The 22792-nt window shown below is 36.8% G+C and overlaps 1 protein-coding gene across 9 annotated transcripts in view; it reads right to left on the bottom strand.

Moving 5' to 3' along the window:
* Nucleotides 1-1198: 1198 nt before the first annotated feature.
* GPD2 (glycerol-3-phosphate dehydrogenase 2) overlaps nucleotides 1199-22792 on the bottom strand; it is a 149532-nt gene continuing 127938 nt past the window's right edge. For 4 of the 9 annotated variants that reach the window (XM_067026059.1, XM_059051737.2, XM_067026060.1 and 1 more), the window contains 5 exons: nucleotides 21097-21209; nucleotides 20933-21011; nucleotides 20640-20738; nucleotides 17645-17766; nucleotides 14030-15329 (listed from right to left, as the gene is read on the bottom strand). In XM_067026059.1, coding sequence (XP_066882160.1) covers nucleotides 15326-15329; nucleotides 17645-17766; nucleotides 20640-20738; nucleotides 20933-21011; nucleotides 21097-21209 — 417 coding nt within the window. In that variant the 3' untranslated portion in view covers nucleotides 14030-15325. Of the gene's footprint in view, nucleotides 1699-12728; nucleotides 17767-20639; nucleotides 20739-20932; nucleotides 21012-21096; nucleotides 21210-22792 lie in introns of those variants that run through there. The other 5 variants (XR_010839119.1, XR_010839118.1, XM_067026058.1 and 2 more) reach the window with 3 other exon arrangements.

Below are 22792 nucleotides of genomic sequence, written 5' to 3'. Positions count from 1 at the left end.
CTTCACCCATAAAAAGGTATGGTGACCGCACCTAATTATAGACCTGTTATGCAGATCCAATTAGCTAGCATAGGTAAGACACTCAGACCAGTGTTTGACACGTATTAAGCCATAAATAACAGTTGTTGAACTGTGACCATTACTGGTGTTGATTGTTTATTCTGGACTTTTTCTCCCTGATGTGGGCAATAAGATCAGTTGCATTTAAGTGCAAAATAGCACTTCACTGATTTGGAATAGTTGACAAATAAATTATTAGCAATTTTTTAAAGATCCCCTCCCCTAATTTTTAATTCCATCCATTGTTGTCTGGTTTCTATATGCATCCACCCTGGCCCAGCCCTCAGAGCAGAAAAAAACTCAGCATAGAGGGAAGCACTTTAAAGCAAACTAAATAAGGAAAATAGCAAGTTCTGACTGACATAAGGGCTTAGGAAATCCATAGGGCCTGGCGGTTCCTAGGGAACTGAATGCGAGGAAGATCCTGTTAGGAGCTGGTGGCCTAAATGGGGAGTGGGGATGGGGGCGGGGGTCAGGGTGAGAGCAGACAGAGTAGGACTAGACCAGCCAGGAGCGGGAGCGAGAGACACGGCAGCCCAGGGAGTAAGAGTTTCTTCCAACCTGTACGTCCTCCCCAGCCCCTCACTCCATTTCAGCCTCTCTAAATTTCCTGTCGACTTCATTATTTAACATTGAAATTATTTAAAATGCTTAAAACACATAAAAATATACAAGATTTGGGGTTCTGTAACTGAGGGAGAACTGTCTTTCCCCAACTGTTTAAAGAGAATTATCTTTCTAGGGACTTCCCTGGCGGTCCAGAGGTTAAGATTCTGCACTCCCAATGCAGGGGGCACAGGTTCGATCTCTGGTTGGGGAACTAAGATCCTGCGTGCTGCTCGGCGCGGCCAAAATAAATAATAAAAACAGCATAATCAATAACGTAGAGCTTAAAAAAAAAGTATCTAAAAAAAAAGAATTATCTTTCTAGAGTTTGAAAGAGAATAGATACATGTATATGTATAACTGAATCACTTTGCTGTGCACCTGAAACTAACACTACATTATTAATCAACTATACTCCAATATAAAATAAAAATTAAAAAAAATTTAACGAACAACAAAACAAAACCAAAAAAAAGAATTGTCTTTCTAAAATGCAAATTCTGAAACAAAGGAGAATTATACCAGCTATGTTGGCGTATCACAATGACAGTAAGGGATCTTTATTCTTTGAGTGTACATTTCACGTTTTTATTTTACAGTTCCAAAAATCTATGCCTTTGAAAACTACAATAACAGAAACTTTTTATAAATCAAAGCTGCGTTGCTGTTGGTCAATATTTTACAGGTTTTATTTCTTTCACCCCGAGGTCCTTGGAGTTTTATGACAGGAAAATGAAGATGGTTTGGCCCTCAGGAGAATTACAAATACTTGAGGCAGCAGGAGCAGGGCCTGAGTGCAGGCCTGAGATGCAGGTGTTCAGAGCTCCAATTCCAGCCTTAGGGAGGCTTGCTGGGTGCCCTTGGGCAAGTCACTTAACCTCCCCTCGCCTCTCTTCCCTCACTGCTAAAGTGAGGGGATTAATGCTCAGTTCCCACACAGGGTGGCAAGTGGATTAAGTAATGAGAAAACTAGAGTCTCTTCCTCTGTAACCTTTAGGAGATGAGAATTTAACCAAAGGATTCTTAAGTGTGCTAGAAAACAAAAACAAAGAAAACAGAGTGAGAGCTACACAGAGCAGAAATTTAGTTATCATTACAAAAGAACACAGGAGACAACCGCTTCATTTTACCTAAGCAGAAAAAAAAAAAATGATTTCAGGACACATATTATTTTCAGGTAAAATCTCCCTCTCTCTCTCTCTCCCCCTCCTTCTCTCTCTCCCTCTCTCTCTCTCCCTCCTTCTCTCTCTCCCTCTCTCTCTCTCCCTCCTTCTCTCTCCCTCTCTCTCTCTCTCTCTCTCTCTCTCTCTCACACACACACACACACACACACACACACACACACACACACACGATACCCTTCCCACATCCCCTCACTGATTTCTATTTTAAAGTATTTCACTTATGTGGTCTCAAAATAGGAAACTTCTAAATAGAATCATCAGCCTTAAAACAATGTTTGAAGTAATTAGGTTACAAATTCTGGAGCCCTTTAATGTGGCTGCAATTCTATAACTATCTGTGCATTGCATGTATGGCCCTATTAAATGTACCAGGCACCAATGTTGCTGGCTGTCAAGAAGCAAAATGAAAAATAGTTTTAATAGCTGCTCTTTGACCTGTTTTATATTTTATGTCAATTATAACAGCACACAACCATGCATAATTATGAAGCATAGATGCATTAAAATGTACACATAATTTGTGTTCTTATGGCAACCACTGCATTAGGTTCTAGAAAACAAACCTATTGTTATGTCATTTACACATTAATATATTAGTATTAAATATCGAAGACAGATTTGTCTGTCCATCTGTTTTGGATCATTGTTAAGTAAATATATCTCTTGGAGGGATGGACAAAATCTCTACATAAATGCACTGTAGGTGCCATCTGCAACATATATTATAATACAGAGTTTAGCACCATCGTGCATAGCAACTCCAGCAAAGGCAGTGCCATGTGATTGTCATTTGAATGTCATTTTTAAAAAATGATCTGGTATATGGACAGAAGGAGAAAAATTTTTTTCTGGCACTGCCATAAAAATTCCTTCATTTGACTGCCCTGTGGTTTTTGGATTTCTTTCTTAAAAGCTTATATTCTTCCTAGGATAAGAGGAAAATAATTATTTCAATGCTAGGTTAATGAACAAAAAAGTTTTTCTCTATTGCAAAATCATTAAAATACCAAGAAAAAAAATCGTTTTAAAATATCTGATGAATCATAACAGTGACCCTGAGAACCAGGTAACCAAACCGGAAAATGACCTGTCCACAGGTCAATCCCTGAAAAAAGCAGGGATTTTTCAAGAACAGTTATATAACCCCGATTTTGACTTTTCAGCATACTCATGATTTTATGGATATATAGTGAGGCTGCCGGAGTGGAGGGCACAAAAGGGCGATGCCAAATAAGAAATAGAAAACAGATTTCCTGACTTCAGGTTTTTTCATTTAGTGTCTTGTTGCTCATAAGGGAGAAGCAAGACTCCACTGGCCTGTCAGTTTTAACCCTGTTTCCCCAGCTCTGAGCAACTGCTTTCGATGTCAGTCCCACCATACCTCCTCTCAAAGTTAGGTCTGTGCAGGAGAAGGAAAAAAATCAAAGGATGGAGTTGAGGGCTTGGGGTGGGAAGCAGGGTGGGGCAGGGTGGCTGGTAGCGAAGACCCGTTTCCCCCAAGTCCTGGCTAAAACCACCGGCTATTTGAATTTCTCTTGAATTCACTTTAAGTGATCCCATTGCTTTCTTGTGGGTGACAGCAAGAATCGGAACAATTTTAAACACGCATTTCTGAAGTTTCATCTGAGGTGTTTGACCCCTCCGTTCCGCGTTTCTTTTGTTAAATGTCCGTAAGTATAGATGTTCAGAATTTTTATTCCATTTCCACGTAACTGGACTTTGAGTGCGGAGGCCTTTCTAGGATGACTTTCATCTACAGTGACTATTTAATTCACCTGTATATTGAGCAATTTATAGGTGTTACATCCATTGCCAAGGCATCGCTCAGATATTTTTTTAAGCTTTCCTTTGTTTCAATTATGAGAATTATTAAGCTTCTCTAGAACCTTGAGAATATTTGTCTCTAAATGTAATATTTCTGTCTTCAAATAACCATGTAAAATTTAAAATGTTTGGAAGAGAGCTGGAAATATCTGACTTTGATGGACTTTTTAAACTTGTGACACTATAGAAAGAAAAATTGCTCTGCACCAATACAGCTGGTTCCTATTACTTAAAATTAACCAGTAAAGAGAGCAGTTTTCCAAGGAGAGTTGCTAATGGAGAAAAATGGAAACAAAGGGAGGAGGAGGAGATGACTGGAGACAGAAGAAAAGATGGTACCTAGTAATGGAAGAGGAAGGTTCTAGTGAGCCCCAATCCTGGATTTCCAGAAAGAGCTGCCAAAACTCAAGATGGTGGGTATACAAACACATGGGAATTCACGCTTCTGACCCTCAACAGTGAAAAGCTCCTCTGGATAGCTCTGGGGCACGTCATGGGGTGGCCCATGAGGCTGTAAGTGTTTTATGGAGAAGATCTGGAGTCCGGGAAGCCACTGAGAATGCCCTGGAGAGGAAGAAATGAAGATCACGGGCCAAACGAGACAGAAAAATGCGCTCACTTTTCGTAGTGTTTCCAAATTTAAAATGTTAAAAGATCACCAGTTTAAGAAAACTAACAAAATGGTTAGTTCTTCCCAGGGCATATTACTGTATATTGTCTTCAGGGTGAAAATTATTCAGTATGTAGTCAATCCTAGACCATTTACTCGTTGTTTGCAGCCCTACTTCCTCATATCCATGTTCTCAGCACTTCATAATTCCCATTTGTTTAACTCACAGACGTTTAACAGTGTCTGTGATTTGCTCACTCCCATCTACTAAGATGAAGTTTTTAAGCTTTTTAAAAGTATTAGTGATTCATTTTACCCATTTAAAATCTTACAGGAATGGGTTTTCTCCCTATCATGCTCATATGTGTCGTGTGCTGGTTTGACAACACAGTTTCACCGACTTCCAAGACTGCTTCGTTTTTCTACACTTAATTATCCAACCCTGCTAAAATTAACTTTCCAAAATAGCATTCTTACACATGCCAGTTACAAAATTGACTACAAAGAAAGTTCTGTGCATTTTGGTGGGTAATATTTCAGGCCAAACTGTTTGAATTGGTGGCACATCTTTACCATTACATTTAAGAATCTGAGCTTTCTCTCCAAATTGTCTTCATATCATGACGCCTTTATCCTTAGTGAAATCTACTTGTTTTAATCCAATGCGACCATCTCTATCCTCATTTCCCAAGCAGTGGGACAAAAACACTTTAGTTGAAGTAAGAATCCCTTATTTGTCACAAGTGCCAATCCAAATATGGCTTTGTTAAGTTCTGCTTGATTCCTTTTGCATTCTAAGGAACTTTTTTAATAAAGAAATTTTAAAATTTATTAATTACCTTATCTATTGAGAAATAACCAATTTGACTTATCTCTTTAACATATCAGCCCAAGACTGGCAAGCAATATTTGCACATTTGGCAGAAATTACCATCTCAGGAGCCTGGCTTCCCTTTGTTATTATAAGGAGGCCAGCATTAATGGCAATGATTGCTGGATTGTCCCCTTGGGGAGGCACAGCTGCCCATCCACCTGGTGCTAAACTTTAGTTTGGGACCATGGACCTCTATGAAAAGGACAGGACCTATCTTCAAGCATAAAGCATGCAGTAGCACTTCTCAGTTCTTCAAGCTTAAGGAGGCAAGACTGGGGCAACATTGTAATGCATACCCTAATTTAATTAAAAAATAATTTTCATACAGCTCCAGATCTGAAAGTGACAAGTAATATTTAGGCAGAGGATGATACTTCATCCCATCTTTAAATATTCTTTAAATTTTACACGAAGCCCCAGGGGATTTTTTTATTTGGCAAAGAAAATATGTTGTGCAACAACATGCAATCTGGCCTTCAAATTATTTTAAACTTCATCATTGAAACAATACATGCATTAGTATAGAGTGTAAACTGCGTAAGCAATTTCCTATGCATTTTAAAGTTTACTTAATGGAAGGCTGGGTGTCCATGTAAACTCTGCAGTTAGATCTGAAGGTGTATTTTCAGTGGCATTACTTCTTTGTCCTAAAGATTTAAAGATGGACATTATTTTTTAGGGAAATCTACCTAGTCCTCAAGTGAGACCATCCTGGAGTTTCTAGGAGTTTTAGCATTCAAAGATATCACAACCAAAAAGGTTTATTGAGTGCACTATGTGTCAAAATTGTTTAGAATCACAAGAAAAAGTTATTGAGCTTATTTTGAGAAAGTGTTCCATTTAGTTGCCCATCTTGTAGAAGAAAGAAAGAAGAGACTCGAACTGATTTAAGAAATAGCTCTCTGGTGATGAGCTTTTGTGATTTTATAAAGGCTGTGCTTCCCAGGACTGGCGTAAGAATACTATGGTCCCGATTAAACTGTGATATGCAGAAAAGGCAAAGAAAACTACACCAAACTTCTGTATCTCTGAACCACCAAAGGGTAAGGAAACCGAGGTGGTCCTTGTCTTAGACACATGCTAAAAATCAGATTACCCAAACTGTACAAGATGATAACATCCAATGAATCTAGTACAACGCAGTATTTGTTATGAGCCTGCTTGGTAAGAATGAAAAGGACTTATTCATTTCACTTTGGACCATCCCTTGCATTTCAACAGAAAATCGGACTGATAAAAGCTCAACATTTAGTCTGGGACCAGCAGATTGCTCCAGGGAAAAAGCACCAGCTATTGTAAAGTCAGACCAGGTTAGAGCCAATCGGCCTCAGACGAGATTGATCTTCAAAGCATTGCTGGCATTTGGGAGTTTCTGTGACAGCTACAGGAAGGGCTTTCATTCTTCTTTAACTTGGTGGCCGGCCTGCAAGCTACTATGGGAGTCCTTCCCCCTAATCCATACTGTTCAATTGTCAGGAAAGCTTGTAAACAGGAGCCTCCATCAGTTACCTCAGAGTGGTTTGAACAAACTAACATCATAACAAGAGTGTTTATGGAAAAATGCTTAAGCACTGAAGCAGAAAGGGCTTAGCACTGATCAGACCTCTCTTCCACCTTTATTCTTCACTGTTCACATTGAAATGCAAATATCAGCGCAGGGTTTCCACTGGCGTGCCACTCACAAATTGAAAAGCAGTTTTTATCTATGCAAATGTAAGCATGGTAATTGAAGTTAATCAATCAATGCTAGCTTTCACTAAAACCTTGAACATGATTGAATAAAGTAATTATCATTCAGCAGAAAATGATGAAGTTGTAGACAGCATGAACCTTATTAAAGGAGGATTTTGAGTCACAATGGCTTAATTTAGCTAACAGCCCAGCCTGAGCCCAAGCAACATACTACTCTTGCTGCCTAGAATTGTTTTATGATTAAAAACCAACAACAACAACAATAATGAGGGTGGGGGAAGGTGGAGGTGAGGGTAAAGTAGTGTTTTTTATTATTATTTTCATAGTGCTGGATTAATAAAAACTACTTGTCCTGCTACAAAGGAGGAGCCATAATTAACTCTTTTAAAAGAAAACTCTAAATAGATAAGTGAACAAAGATCATTATGAGTTTTTTTTTTTTTTATGTGGCCAACAGCACCAATGGGCTTTTAATATTTATTGTTATATTTTTAACATAAATGAATGAAATAAAGTGAGCATCTCAGAAGTCTTTGTAAAATACCCATAATATTAGATTAATATTTCCTTATGCAAAAGTAACCTCATAAGATACATAAATCAAAGGCTAAACTCTTAAAAGTATGATTTCAAACATAATTTGTATTTTTTTATTGACTTACAGCAGTTTCAGTAACAGAACGTATGCTGCATTTTGCACAGCTTTCAAACACTTCATTTTTTTGGAGTGCCATATATTCAATTACTTGCTTTAATTTACAAAAAACATTCTCCCAGAAAGTGTTTTCATGTTAATTCTAGGGTGCTTTTCTTTCCAGTTTCTTTATACTTTTATCTATTCTCACGGATGATTTATGTTTTTTTGAGGCTATAAAACAAAATTACTTTATTTAAACCAGAGTTGAATACTATTGTTGAAAAAATCATTTCAGGTAGCATAAGGGAAATAATCCATCTCTGGAAAATGTAATCAACAGTTAGTGTGCAACATAATGTAAACTGATTATGGAAAGAGGCTCAATTTAGCTTTTTCCAATGTATTTCTCAAAAACAAGGTTAACTAGCAATATTTAGATTAGAGTAGCCCAGCAGGATATGGTGACTCTTAAGAATCTACAGTAATTCTATTGGATTCAATTAGATTGAAAAAATTAAAGGTCTGTAATCCTGCTAATATTATTGTACACCCTTAGGGAAGTCACTCCTCCCCCAACTTCATTTTAGTTGATGCATTTTACATTTATTTTGGATAACTATTTGCCAGATTAAATTTACATTACCAATTGGATAGCAAAAAATACCTTTTCATTTATTTATTATTTTAGAATATATAGTGCTAGTATTTTCCTCAAGCATTTTCCTCCATGTACCCAAATTTCCTAAAACTTCAGTAAGTGTATCAGCCATCAGCTGTATCAATAAATAAATTACATGACACAAAAATAAACTCTGAAGTTTAAACAAGCATTTAATGGATTGTAGTAAAAACAGTTCTGGGTTTTTTTCCAGAACACGTTTCCTCTGAATGTAATTGTCCTGCCTCCTACTATTTAAGTAAAAGCCACCTCCTTATTTATTATTTTCTATTCCATCCACAAAGCATTTAAGTATCAGAGCTACTGTGGCAAAGTGACGTTAGAGTACTACATAAAAATAGTTCAATAGAATCAAGATGTCATTTTTATTTGGATAATAATGTGTGTTAAAAGTATGATATTGATTGTTTACCTTAAATGCCCTAACAGCAGAAAATTAGTCATTTCTGACCTTTTATGGTTATATCCCATTGCAGGACCAACTTGGGACATAAGTTAATACATCTCATTTTCTTATTTTTACTCAGATGTGATACTAACTGTAGCAAGGAAAGCCACAAGGTAGGGGTGATATTGTCTTTATTTCTGACCCTTCATTTTCTGCAACAGCCAGGAGTTATATTTTGGATTAAAAACAAACAAACTCTTAAGTCGTCATGCAAATCAACTGCCAATATATTCACAAAAGACCCAAAGTATACAGAATATTTGTGTTATGTTGTTTTAACGGTTTTTAAAAAATCCCTAGCACTAATATAGAGTAAAAAACATCTATATAGCACAGTAAATAATCGACCATCATATAATATGTACATTTCAGGGAAGCCTGACTTCTGATAAAATGATTTTCAAACTTCGGGAGAAAGAGGATATTTTAGGTGGGAACATTCTAAACGGTTTTACGTGTGTGTGTGTGTGAATGCATTTTTTTTTTTTTCCCAGCTCACCAATTCTAAGTTTTGGTCCTGATCTGACTGTACCATTTGTGGAACTGTAGAGGACCAAATAACTGGATACTTAGGCTAAGAAGCTGCAAATTATTACGGCTGCTGTTTTCTAACTGCTGAACTCACTGAGAGAATACAAAGTTTTGTTAGGGAACAGTTTTCCCCTTGCTACCTTGAAAACTCAAAGGAAACCCTGAAAGCCCAAATCCTAGTAAAATAAAATCAATTTAAAACAAGTCAACACTTTGTGTTCCAAGATCTGTTGCTCTCTAAGCTTTCCCTGCTGAAGGTTTTCTATTAATTGAGCCCTCAGTCCAATAGTGGGCTCTCTGCCTCTGGCCTTCCCCTGTCTACCATAGCTGTGATGGTTAAAAGCTTCTCCGGTTTGTCACAGAGTTTAATATGCACCCTACATAATTATGCAGGATTCACTGTGCTATCAAACTGCAATTCAAATTAGTTCAGGATTAAAGGCACAGAACAGTACTGCTTCCTTAATTGCATTGTACTGTGCTGATCACATTCAAATACCCATTACTCATTCCCTCTGTGGAGCAATAAGTCAGGGGGATTAATATTCAGGCAGGTGACAGGGCCAAGCCATTAAAAGGCAGTTATGCAGAAAGCATGGCTGGTTTTATTCACGTTAATGAAATCAGTGAAATGAAACTGTAATAGATTTATCAAAGCTCAGATGGATTTGCTGTAAATCAGTTTGATTCAAGCAATCAAACTGGACAATAGAGATAGTTTTCAGCTCTAGCAATGGGTGTCAGGAAGCAGCATGTGAAAAGTGCTGATATTCTTCATGTATGAATTTGATATCCACCCCATGCACAGGCCTATTCCCAAACCACTGCTGCTAATTTTTTTGTCTTTTGAACTAGGTGCCAGTGGCTGATAAAACATACAGCATATCATCTTAATACAGCACTTACACTGTTTTAATTCCTCATTTTTACGTCCCCCCAGAACATCAATTCTTTCCAACTGCTGGCTTAGAAAAAAAGGAAAGTTTGATAGAGCACAAATCAGCATGACTGCCCCGCTACTGCCTGGAAGAGGAATGCAACTTTGGCCAGGGTGACTCCATGCAATCTTCACGAATGTCTCCTGCACCAACACTTGGACAGGAGGAAAAATGATAGATCACAATTTCAGAGTGTGATGGGCTAGGGCAGGAGGAGCTCGAAGAAGCTGAAAATTTACTTTTGTTCTGGCTCTAATGAAATAATTTGGTATCCATTAGAGGGCAGCATTAGAACAAAAACTCAGCACAGCAAGGACGGTATCCCCTGCAGATAGGCAAGCACCTTGGCCAGGCGTAAACTTTTTCGATACAGTAATATTTTCCAAGGGTAAAGCCAATGAATGGAGAAGATGGGAGCAAATCCTAGTGTTAGAGAAACGCAACGCCAGGAACAGCATGTGCCAATTTAGCTTTAGGGAGTTTTCTGTCCTACGTTAACCCCCTCTCCCTTTTTGGGGTTAAAGTAGAAATACTTCTGTCTTGAGCTTAATGATCTCGTATTTTGCGGACCCTGTGTCTGATGGAATGGCAATGAATTGTGAAATAAGTGATCCGGTTTTTGTTTTCTTAAAAAGTGCATCATGTATTGTAGGTTATACTCAAACTACTCTAATTGGTCTAATTTTTATTTATTAGAAACAAATTGTTCAAGAACGAAAGCCAGTTTTTAATGATCCAAAACAGAAATAAATGTTCTAGTCTATTAGCGTCCTATACGGAATAAATCAATATTAAAGCTAATTAACCCTTTTCAAAGGCATTTTGTCCCAGGTTTTTATTTAATGGTTCAGTGCTGCTTAAAGCATGGATCAAGCTGGATAAGCTCCATTTAAAAAATGGCCCATTTTGAAAACAGTTTAGCAGCTCACTATGACGAATATATTTATCAGGATAAACTTGACTTTTTCAATTGTATAACTAACTGACCAGTGTTCCTTAAAAGATCTGATAATAAAATAGAGATGAAAATCCACAGACAAATCTGTTCATTTGGCAATGTTATAACTTTATAGGAACTGCTTTCATTCACTGCTTTTTAAAAAATATTTATCTTTAGAAATATGTTAATCGTTACTTTTGAGGATATTCCTAAGGGCAGGAGGAAGGAGTCTCCATATAAGATATTTCATTCCAGGTCGTATGTGAAATGCAAACCTATGATTTGTCCTTTTTGGAGGAAGCCATGATTTTTTAATAGTGTTCAAACACACAGTGCAAAGCACACACCTTTCAGGACATAAATGACTACTTTGACATATGAAACCCAATGAAAATTATATACATTATTTAAAGAATTGGGCACTCTTCTCCTTTTGTTAGACTAGCAAATCACAGAATGTACTTTAATATCAAGCTATTTTTGAGTTATAAAACAGATGATATATTTTGTACATGAATTAAATTCTTCACAGTACCAGAGGAATTAATTTGTGATGTTATGTAATTTTGATTAGCCTGCTGTAAAATCAGAATTGTTTACCACAAGTGTCTGGATTCTGACTCTTACAGTCTTTCCAAACAAATAATGAAATGAACTGGGGCCGGGGGTGCGGGGGTAGGGAGGGCAGAGTAATTTATGAAAACATGGTGCACCATAATTTTGCCATTTTTCTGCAATAAGGATGGCAAATGATTCATGGGATAAAATGAAATATTTCTCACTGTCATTTCAACGGATCTAAGATTTACAGCTTCTTAACTTGGATAGGAAAAACTCTGTATGCATAAAAATGAATTGTAAATCAATTAACGATGGGGATGAAAAACAACAAAAAAAATTGATTTTAAGCAAAGAAGAGAAAATCTAACAAGCAACAAATTAAAAGGGAGAAGCAGCAGCTATTTACTCTAAGACCTTTGAAGGAAGGAGGGAGTAGAGAGGAAACTGCTTTCTTAAAAGAGGGCGTTAAGGTCAGGTTAAAGGAAAGTGATATGTTGATCGACTCATTACATTTACATCGCTTAGACAAACAGAGGAAGGTAGCTTTTAAATCAAAATCAGATATGCCTACATCAGATTTTTAAAAGAAATCACCAAAAAGTTAGAGGCAATTTTATAGTATGAGGCTAGATAAAGAAATCCTATGACCATGAAGAAAAAGCAGCCTCCAATTCAAGATTCTCCTTTACCGAAACTGTTTTTTAATAGGCACCAAGGCCAAAAGAAAAGAAAAAAATACTTCTCCACTTCCCAACTCCTTGAGACACCACACCGAAGGAAAGCTAGCAGCCAGTGCAGGAGCAAGCCCGGGCTCTACAGGAGTCACTGTACCTGGAGAATGACAGCAGATTCTGCGTCATGACACAATAAGGTGGGCTTGAAGGGCTCAGAAGCGGGTGGAACCAGTTGTACCACGTGCCATGCTCTACTATCCAAGTGACACTCAATCCTCCCGTCTCTTCCACTGAAACATGATATATTATCTACGACTACAGGATACGCACCTTAACTGACATAGTTTCAGGCAACCCCAGTGTGAATATGGGGAACTAGCAGGGAACCGATGGTATGGTTTGCTAAGCAACGCAATTCGATGCCGCATGTGGAGAACGAAGATAGCCCCGATCATTTCACAAAAGTGGTATTTTGTTTAGATCAAATAAATTTTACTATTCTGGATCAAGCATTTAACATAATGCCAAGGTTATTTATTGATTTTTGACAAGGCCCCACCGCCTTCTCAGCACAGGACCTGCAGGACTATCTCTGGTGTCATCATGGCTCACATACCTCACCTTGTGTGCACGTATTTCACAAGTGTGGTAGCTAATTAGACACCTAAAATACAAAGTACAAGCACAGAAGGCTCATCAACTCCATCTCCTGTACAGAAATACTCTTGTTATGAGGGTGCCAGAACAATTTAAAACTTCTGTGGTCTGTTTCCTTCCTAAGTCAAATGTCTTCAGGTGAAATCTGCCACCAATGATAATGCAGTGTTGACCAAGACTGCAAAATGTCGGTGTGAGTATCCATTTCTCTTTCTTTGATTACCGTAAATTCATTACCATAAATTTTGAAAACTGGGAGCAATGTATTTTTTTGACAAATTTTAAAGTGCTATAAAATTTGATAAGCTAAATCAATGAACAATGTTTTGAGCTGCTATATATTTTTTTCTAGCCATTGAACAAACAGTTCATTGTTCCAGGTCAGTCTGGGGGCCAGTGCTCTGGGTTATTTTATACAATTTCCAAGAAACTTCAGAAGCTCACACAGGCCTTTGAGCACGCAAAACCAAGAGGCAGCACTTCTTAACCACAAATGGAGACGAAGTTCCATATATATGTGTAAATTAAAACATATAAAATAACATAGGCATTATAAAATTTGTGTTAAAACTGGTAACAGCTTTACTGATTTACTGACAATGAAAATATATAGCATTTTTTCTGTCAGAGCATTTATCAACACTTGGCAACCCTACACTAACTTGACATGTAAGATGATCAAAATGGATTATGTAATCTTTCCCATTCATTTCTATTGATTTTACTTATGATAAAATTCATCAGTGTGCCTGGAAACGCTGAGGCTGAAAGGCTCTGGTTGACAAAAAAAAAAAAAAAAGAGGAAAAAAAGAATTCAACAGAGTTGAATAGGATGAATGTAATTTTAGAATAGGATTGCACCGATACAGAAGTCGTGCCCTAAAGCCTCCAGCAACAAATTAATACAAATAAACCTGGCAGTCTCATAAAATTGCATTGGTCTATGCAGGGATTCACTTTTGAGATAAAATTACAAAATTGCAAGTGAAAATAATTAATGTGCGAGTGCAATTAAAAATACAGTTTGTGAAGATATTTTCAAACTTTTTAAACTTCAACAGTAATCAAAGTTATTTCTCTGACTGCAAGTAACATCAAAACGCCAGTAAATGGCCCATTTTAATCAGTTTTATTGATTCATGCTTTCAGTTCTTATTCAGTTAAAAACAAGGCACATTAAATACATCCTCTTATTGCTCTATAAATGCATGCAGCTCATTCTGTATATCAAGAGTAATAAATAATGGTGATAAAACACCAAGACAGTTATAAAAATGACAACCCAGCCTCAAACATACTATTTAAGAGTCCAATCTAGAACAATAACCCAACACAATACATAAAAAATGCCATATATGAAAACATGCAGTGTGTATATCGACTCCAGTACTGGGTTTATACTTGATATTCTTTAAAAGCACAGTAGGGCTCTTTTACTCCCTAAAAAGGATTGACATAATGCAAAACAGTGCAACTTGTTAGAATCGATGACTTCAATATTATTACATTCATATGCCAAGAATCTTTACCAAAAACATCAAAAAGGAAATAAGATCAATGATCATTCTTACAGTATGTTTAGTAAAAGAATGAAATTTCTGTTGTACAAAGGAGTAAGCTACATATATTTTGAAAAAGACAAAACAAAGCTAGAAACTAAAGCAAAACAGGGAGCATGCATTTAGTAGTAGAAATCCTAGTTACACTCAGTAGAAATTGATTGAAAGCAAGACTGTTGCAGCAGCATGAAGGATATGAGGCAGACAACCTTGGCTTAACAAATAATCCAGCATTATCACTATTGTTATGACTGTGGGAAGGGCTACTGAAAGGAGCATGCAGCTCTCCACCACAGATGGGGGTTCCTTCACCTGAATCCCCTTAATAAAGCCTCTTTGAATAAATCACTTGATAAAAGACAATCTCTACACACCTCACACCCACCCCAACAGAATCAGCTGATACCATGTTTATACAAAAAGAAAATAATTCTTTTGTGCTTGGAATAGATTTTGAATCACACTCACACCTCCCCCGCCCCCCCCCCCCATTTCTTCTCTCCTTTTCTGAAATCAGGTAAAGAAGCTGTACAGGTTTAATTAAGAACTTACACAAAAATGCAGGGGTGCTTTATTCACAATAAAGACTTGGAACCAGCTCATTTCCAAGATGAGTCTCTGGGATCGGTGAAGGAGCGTATGTTTTAGAATTAGCAGATTTTAAGCAAAAGCAGATGTGCTCAAAAGAAGAAAAGTGCATTTTTCTTTGTCCTTAAAGGAACTTCACGCATAAAAAAGCATGCAGAAACAAGGCCTCTTTTCAAATATAGCTCTGCCCAGGCCAGTCAGGTTATAAGCCTGGCCCCTACTGTAATGGATTCAGGGAGGATACAAGTCATCGTTGTCTTGATTTAACTAGAAAAGGAGAGAGAGAAAGAGAGAGAGCACAAATGTACAGTATTGTGGTACATCATCTCTGATGTTTTAAGGGACAACTCTTCTATCTATTAAGGGTCACTGGGCTCTAAACAGTGAAGTTATTGTCTTGATAGAAAAACACTAAGTTACAAAGACACGTGCTTCTATTATTAAAAAAGAAAGAAAGAAGGAAAGGAAGGAAGGGAGGGAGGGAGGGAGGGAGGGAGGAAGAAAGAAAGGAAGAAACCAGTGTAAAGAAAAACTTCACACCTTAAAAGAAAACACTTCACAGTGATACCTGGGAGGTCACTTTCTCTGTTTTAGGTTTTCCTTTAGGAAGTGGCAAGTCTAAACTTCATTTAAAAGCAAATGAGTTAAGGTGCTATCTTCACTCTTTATTTCAGAGGTAGGGGTAGGGGTTTAGGTGAGTGAACCTCCAGTGTGTATATTATGGCAGACAGGCTCATACCCCACGTGAATGAGGCAGAAAGATATTCTACAATGTTGACATATATAGAAATAATAGCACAAAAGTGTTTATGTGCCAGTTTGAAAAATTAAGATCTCGAGTCTGCACAATGAAAACCTGACATTAAATAAAGGGTCACGTTTCCTATTTCATACACAACGTGATCTTAAAAAAAAAAAAGTAGGTAGTTAACTTCACAAGAGGAAGCACAGTGAATAAACATTCAGATGACTGGCTAAAATGCCACCAAACTATTGTAAAAGCATACCAAATTGGCCCTTTAAATTCAGTATATTACATATTTACTAAATTCTGGGCAGATTGATTTTTTTTAAACATTTTTATTGGAGTAAAATTGCTTTACACTGTTGTTTTAGTTTCTGCTTTATAACAAAGTGAATCAGCTCTACATATACATATATCCCCATATGTCCTCCCTCTTGCATCTCCCTCCCACCCTCCCTATCCCACCCCTCTAGGTGGTCACAAAGCACCGAGCTCATCTCCCTGTGCTATGCAGCTGCTTTCCACTAGCTAGCTATTTTTACATTTGGTAGTATATAGAGAGTGGTATGGGCAGATTGAATTTTTTGTCTTGTTTTGTCTTTCTGTGTGTGTGTGTGTGTGTGTGTGTGTGTGTGTATGTGATGGGGGAACGCATGTGTGTGTGCTGCATGTGGTTTTCTCTATTTCTTTTTGGTTGATTGAGAACTTTTCTATTGAGTACAGTAGGAGAAAGGCTTTAAGCAATTAAAATGACCTTGAACACTGCAATTTTGTGGCTTTTTATAAATAATTGTAACTAAAGTTAACTAAAGGCTATTTCTATCCTCTTTTACTATCTGTTTACAAATACGCCCCCAAATGATGCAGTAACCTGAGCAAAATAGGTCATGTTTGACAGTATCACATGCTCCAAGATCTAGGATTTGGGGATTGAAAATTGTGCTATTATATGTGGATATATAAACACAGGTTTTTAATCCTTAAATTTATTACTACTGTAAAGATTTGAGAAATGTAGTCCCATCCCAATGTATCCAATTTGCCACTTAAATGCTGGTTTTAAAGTAAGAAAAGCAAGGATCTTCCTGGCAACTGTAATAGTTAAAGAAAAACCAGCAGTGACTGGGGAAAAAAAAATGAATTGCTGAGATGAAACTATCACTGTAACTCCCAGCAAATGTCAATGCTATCCTTATATCTTGTACCTGTGATTCTGGAAGCTTTCAGAGTTTCTCTGAAATTTGCTCCTATAACCAGATCTAAACTTTTTTTTTCCTTCTCCAGTTTTGCCAGTCACGCTCTAGATATAAAGTCTGGATGAGGAAGGCAGACAAGGTGGAGGAAGAAGGGGCTGAGGGGTCTCCAGAAACACTATTGTTTTAATAGATCCCACCCCACTCTTTCTTTTAAGAACAAATACTATCCACAAGCTTAATGTCCAGAGCTTTGTGCAAATCATGAAATGTTTCCAGCTTCTTTTTTCGATTTCTGCCAGAATATTGTGCCTCTAAAACTGACTTAGACTAAATGAATAAACAAACAAAAAGGGAGCATGTCCAGTCTAACAGGTCACAAAATAAATGCAAAACATTAAACCAGTGTGCATTGAAAAATGAGAAAGAAAAGATAAAATACACTTTTACTAAGCTAGATTGCATGGCAAATACAAATAAAGGGTATACATTGACATCCTAAAGCTTTGGAATGTTTCCCAGTGTTAAACCAAGGCAGCTATCCATATCCACTATTTTAGAGTGGTGTAAGTCATCTCTGGTTTGTTACATGATGATTTGTTGTTCCTATGTCTGTTGGCTGTGGATTTACTGCTCAGACTCACAGTCCTCCACAACTTCGGTCCACGGGGATGGGAACTCTTCTGTCGAGGTTCTCTTCTGCAGTTTTCATGAGTATAGCAAGCCGGCTTCCAGACACCCTTCCTTTTTGAACGGCACTCATCAGCTTAAAGAGAAAATAGGCAACAGATTCAGAAGGCCAACCAGCTTCCTCCCTTCTCCATGGCATTTTAATGGTTACCTTTGCAGCAGGCAGGGGTAATTAAGTGCCCCCATGGAAAACCCGCAGCAGGTACTACAGCTCACTTAAGAAGAGTACAATTTTCAAACATTTCAAAACGGGGGAAAGGGGCAGGTATTTTGCCACGGCTGCAAAAACTACACCTATCTGGCAAATCAGCCTGCCTTTAAATGCAAATTGAATGCATCACTTTTTACCCCTAATGTGCTCAGAGCATATATTTTTTGGAGCAACTCAAATATTGAATCTTTAATTCCATTTGAAAATCTTAAAAGGGAATCTCAGGGATTGAACAAAGACAAACCGTGACCTATATTTAACTACTTTTTTTTAGTGTTACTGTACTTGACAACTTCAAGTCCCCCAAATCCAAATTCCTTAAAGACTTTTTAGAGTAATTTACATTTAAGTCCTTGAAAATGGACCCAGAGACCTACCTTAAGAATTAAAAGCACTCCACAGCCCAGATTTTAGCTAATTCATTTTTATCCAGTGGATAAAATCAGAATTAGTCTTGAAATTACATGCAGTCAGCAGGCAAACGCCTTTAATCTGGAAGGCACTGTGCAATTATCAGCCTGGGGATTTTTTTTTTTTTCCTATTCAAGTTGATGTGGTTTTTACTATTTTCTTGATCTCACTTCCTCAATCTTTCTTATCTATTTGTTTTTTAAAGAACTGATTTAGTCATTCATCAGAAATATATATATCTGTAAATCCTCAAAATATTTTTAGGGTTATAGTTTTTAGCCTAAGGAAATACATTTCTTAAAAAAGACTCCGAATAAGGGTCAGAGGCATCTGCCAAGGGGCTGGATCAGAATTTCATGACCTTATTAAAAGCTGTTTCACAAGCTATTGCTTATTAGAGATGGACTCCTACATGCAGAAGTGTCATTAGAGCCCAAACCTAAAAATAAAGTCATGTAACCATACAGTAGTATCTATAGAGATCCTTCCATGAGGATTAGAAGTCTATATTCAAAATGGTGTTTAATGGGATAAACATGGGGTCTTAATCTTCAGAGAAGGAAAATATTTTATGAAAAATAAAATAAAACCCTGAAAACATACTTTGCATCTGATGAATGGTGTAACAAAGAATGCTGACATCTACAGATGGAACGATTGATTGTTTATCGTCTTGCCTCTGATTCAATAAAGACTTTCAAAGTATATCAGTGCTAACAAAACTGAGAGAGCTGGAGTTTTTTTTTCTTTATCCATAAACATTGTATGATGTACCAACCTTTAAAAACTCAGAGTCTTCTTCAAACCTTACATGTATCTTGAAACCATATTACGAGAAAAAAATAGTATGTGGGTGTGAATATATCTCATAAAAATATTGTCAGCATTTTGAAGTTGAAAATTACACTGTGTATTTGTACTTAGTAAAAGCATGAATAGTCTCTTTCATTTAGAATTGGACAAGAAATATTCAATTATTAAAAGGACTCTACAAGAAAGCCTGCAGATTGTGTAAATTATTTTCTACGTGTTTAACTCTATTGCACTCAAGAAAATTACTTAACACCCAAACCACATAGCATAGCCATAAAATTAGACTCATTGTTTCTAAGACCCCAGGTCCTGAATCCTAAATGCTGTTGTTTATTTACTACATATATGAAATGAAGCATTAACTATTTATCTGAAGAAAAGTTTTCTAAAATCCTGAGACTGACAAAAAATTCTTCTCACAGAAAAAAGCAGACTAAAAATGTATGAAATGGTTTCTAATTCTCAAGCATACGTTTTATACTCAATTGCAAATGTCCACTTAGTTAAACAGTAAGCTAAAGAACTAAACATTCTTTTTTGTAATGCTGGACACAACCTGTGAAAATTTTCTGCATTTAGATTCAACAATGCTCTTATCTGCAGCTCATCTCCAGAGAGACAATTACCATTTCCTTTGCCTTGATCTTGTTTGTTTAACTTGACACAGTGAAGAAAGGGCTGACATTGACCAAAATCCCCAGCATTAATTTATTTCATGTTCAGCATTCATCATTGCCATGGTGCAAGCAAGACCTGGCATTCATTTGAAATACCTGCCCAAGAAGCAGTACAGAAAAAACCTGGCTGCTTGGAAACCAATACATTCTTCTTAAGAGCAGAGTCCTATGGACAGTTACAAATAATGTATAGGTTTGTTGAGTTTCTTTCTTTTAAGGAACTTTGAGGAATGATGTGTAGCATCCAGTATGAAGTTAAAGTACAAAATTTGCTTCCTTCCTGGTTACGATTACACAACTGAGCCTTGAGTAAGTGGAAAATTAGAAATAGAAATGCTTGAATTACATGGTCTTGACCCCAGAACATAGGTTTCCTTTCTTTTGCTTTTCAGGTTCATTCTACTCTAAGAATATAATCATTGCATGTTGGGTTCTCAAGTGAATATGATTCTCAAATGAATACAACTCCGATTTCTTTAAACTTCCTCGATGAAAAATATACTTTCCACGTTAGAAGTAAAGAAGAGTCCGGTGGTGGTATCCCACGGCATACTCTTTATAAAGCACACTTCTGATTTAGTCCTTTAAGCCATAATTAACTTAGACTTAATCTAAATTGCCCAGTGCAACAGAATGTGTCTTATAAAAAGCAAAAGAACATGCACCACATAAAGCCTTATCCTTAAGGGCAGACATATCAACCTTTGCTGGCTTCAAGCTTTCTTCTTTTTCAGAATGAGGTGACAACTGTGTGGACTTCAAAATCCATTCCTGAATATAAATTGATGACCAATAGATAAAAAGCAAATACACTTGTTTCCTTTCACCACAACTCACCTGCAAAAATTCATGGAGTTCAACCTGTCCATTTTTATTCAAATCTACTTCATTCAGAATTTCATGTAGTGTATTTTCATCCATTTGGACACTGATACTCTAAGTAAAAGGAAAGCACAAAATAATGAAGTTTCATTAGAAATTATGCATATCACTTTATCAATGTTACCAGCCTTTCAAAAATTCAGAGAGAAATATTACTTATAGAAAGCACTAGATGAGAAAAAAATTATCTAGTATAATCTTTATATTCTTCTGCTATCAAAGCTATTGAACAACAACAAAAATATTACCTCTAATACACGCTGAACATCAACAATGGTAATAAAGCCTTTTTGGTCTGCATCAAACTTATGAAATCTCTTCTTGTACCTGGAACACAACATTGAATAATGGAAAAATATACTTAGATAAGTGAAGACAAAAAAAGAGAGATACAGAAACTTATTAGAAGTACCTGTCAATGTCTGAAGGCAGTAGGCTAATTTCAGAGTGATCTGTTAACTGTTCTGATCGAGATTTATAGCCCATTTCATAATACAGAAACTTCCTGGCTGTTTCAAGTTCTTCCTAAAACACAGACACACACAAAGTTGAAAGAATTATTGATTTTTTTCTTCCTTTTTTTTTCCACTCGATTTTCTAAAATGAAAGCTCATCTTCATTTTTCTGGCCAGGTCAATTTTGTATTTCCTCCAGTTTTACTGAAGTGTAATTTTATTCAATAAAATTCACCTATTTGGGGTATGCAGTTCCATGTATATCCCACCACGATCAAGATACAGAACATTTCTGTCCCGCTAAAAAGCTTCCTTATTCCCATTTGCAATCGATTCCTGCCCCTGACCTCTAGCCCCAGGCCACTGATCTGATTTTGTCACCAGAGTTTTGCTTTTTCCAGAATTTCATATGAAAGTGTTCATATACTTTGTAGTCTTCTGTGTTTGACTACTTTCATATAGCATGACAATTCTGAGAGTCATTCATGTTGTTGCATGTTTTAATATTTTGTTTCTTTTTACTGCTGAATATTCTTCCACAGTATCGACTAGCAAAATCTATGGGTGATTTGGTGACAAAAGAGCAATTAAAAGTGAAGAAGACATCCAGGACTTGAACAACGATTACAATGTGGCATGCGGTACCAAGACAGACATCATGGGGTTAACTAATTCTAAAATTTTGTCACTAGGATGCTGGTAGTTGGGTGGAAGTTAGAGAGTCAGGAGAAGAAACAAGCTATTCTATTGAATAGTTACTCTTCCTGTTTTCAATGATCTCAGCCTCAACTGATACTACCTATTGCTGAGAACACTGTCTTTCTTAGATTTCATCACGCCAGTCTCCAAACTAAGAAATTCCAAAACGACTCTATTGTGCTATATATTGTTCACAAATATCTCTTTCCTCTCATACACACACACACACACACACACACACACACACACACACACACACACACACTTCTCCCCCCGTAAGTATACTTCTCAACCCCACTGATGTGAGTCTGGACATGTGATTTACTTTGGCCAATGGCACATGAATGGATATAATATATGCCAGTTTTGAGCAAAAGCTTTAGACAAAATTGCACAGTTTTGCTTAGCCTCTCTTGCTCCTGTACCATAAGGGCATGAATCAGAGAGATCTGAAGCCAATCTGAAATATGAAGAAGAGCCACAGCAGCTAACATGCAAGTCTTCAGGTAATATGAGTGAAAAGTAAGTGCTTGCTATGGCAGACCAGTGAGCTTCGGAAATTGTTATACAGTATAACATAGAAAATGCTTATGAACACAAGTCTTAAATTCCTCAGACTTCCCCTCAAAGGATCTGACTAAATCAATTTGTAGACCCAAATTCTGGCCTGCAGAATAGTGCCAGTGCAAAATGAAACAAGGAAAATAAAACAATGGCACATACTCTTGCAGGAAATGCGTTTATATTTCTTTGTTTATGTCAGTGACAAGTCCCTTTGCTCCTTTTTCTTTGGAAGATAAATTTTTTTCTGAGATTATTCCCTTCCTACTTTCCTTTCTCTTAGGAGACATATATATTTTAAAACAAATATATATATATTATATATATATATATATATATATATAATATATATATATATTAGCTGAGAGAACTTTTTAGCATTTCTAACTTTTC

This window comes from Kogia breviceps, chromosome 2, assembly GCF_026419965.1.
Source record: "Kogia breviceps isolate mKogBre1 chromosome 2, mKogBre1 haplotype 1, whole genome shotgun sequence".
Lineage (NCBI taxonomy): Eukaryota > Metazoa > Chordata > Mammalia > Artiodactyla > Physeteridae > Kogia > Kogia breviceps.
This window is presented reverse-complemented; position numbering and strand designations above follow the sequence as displayed.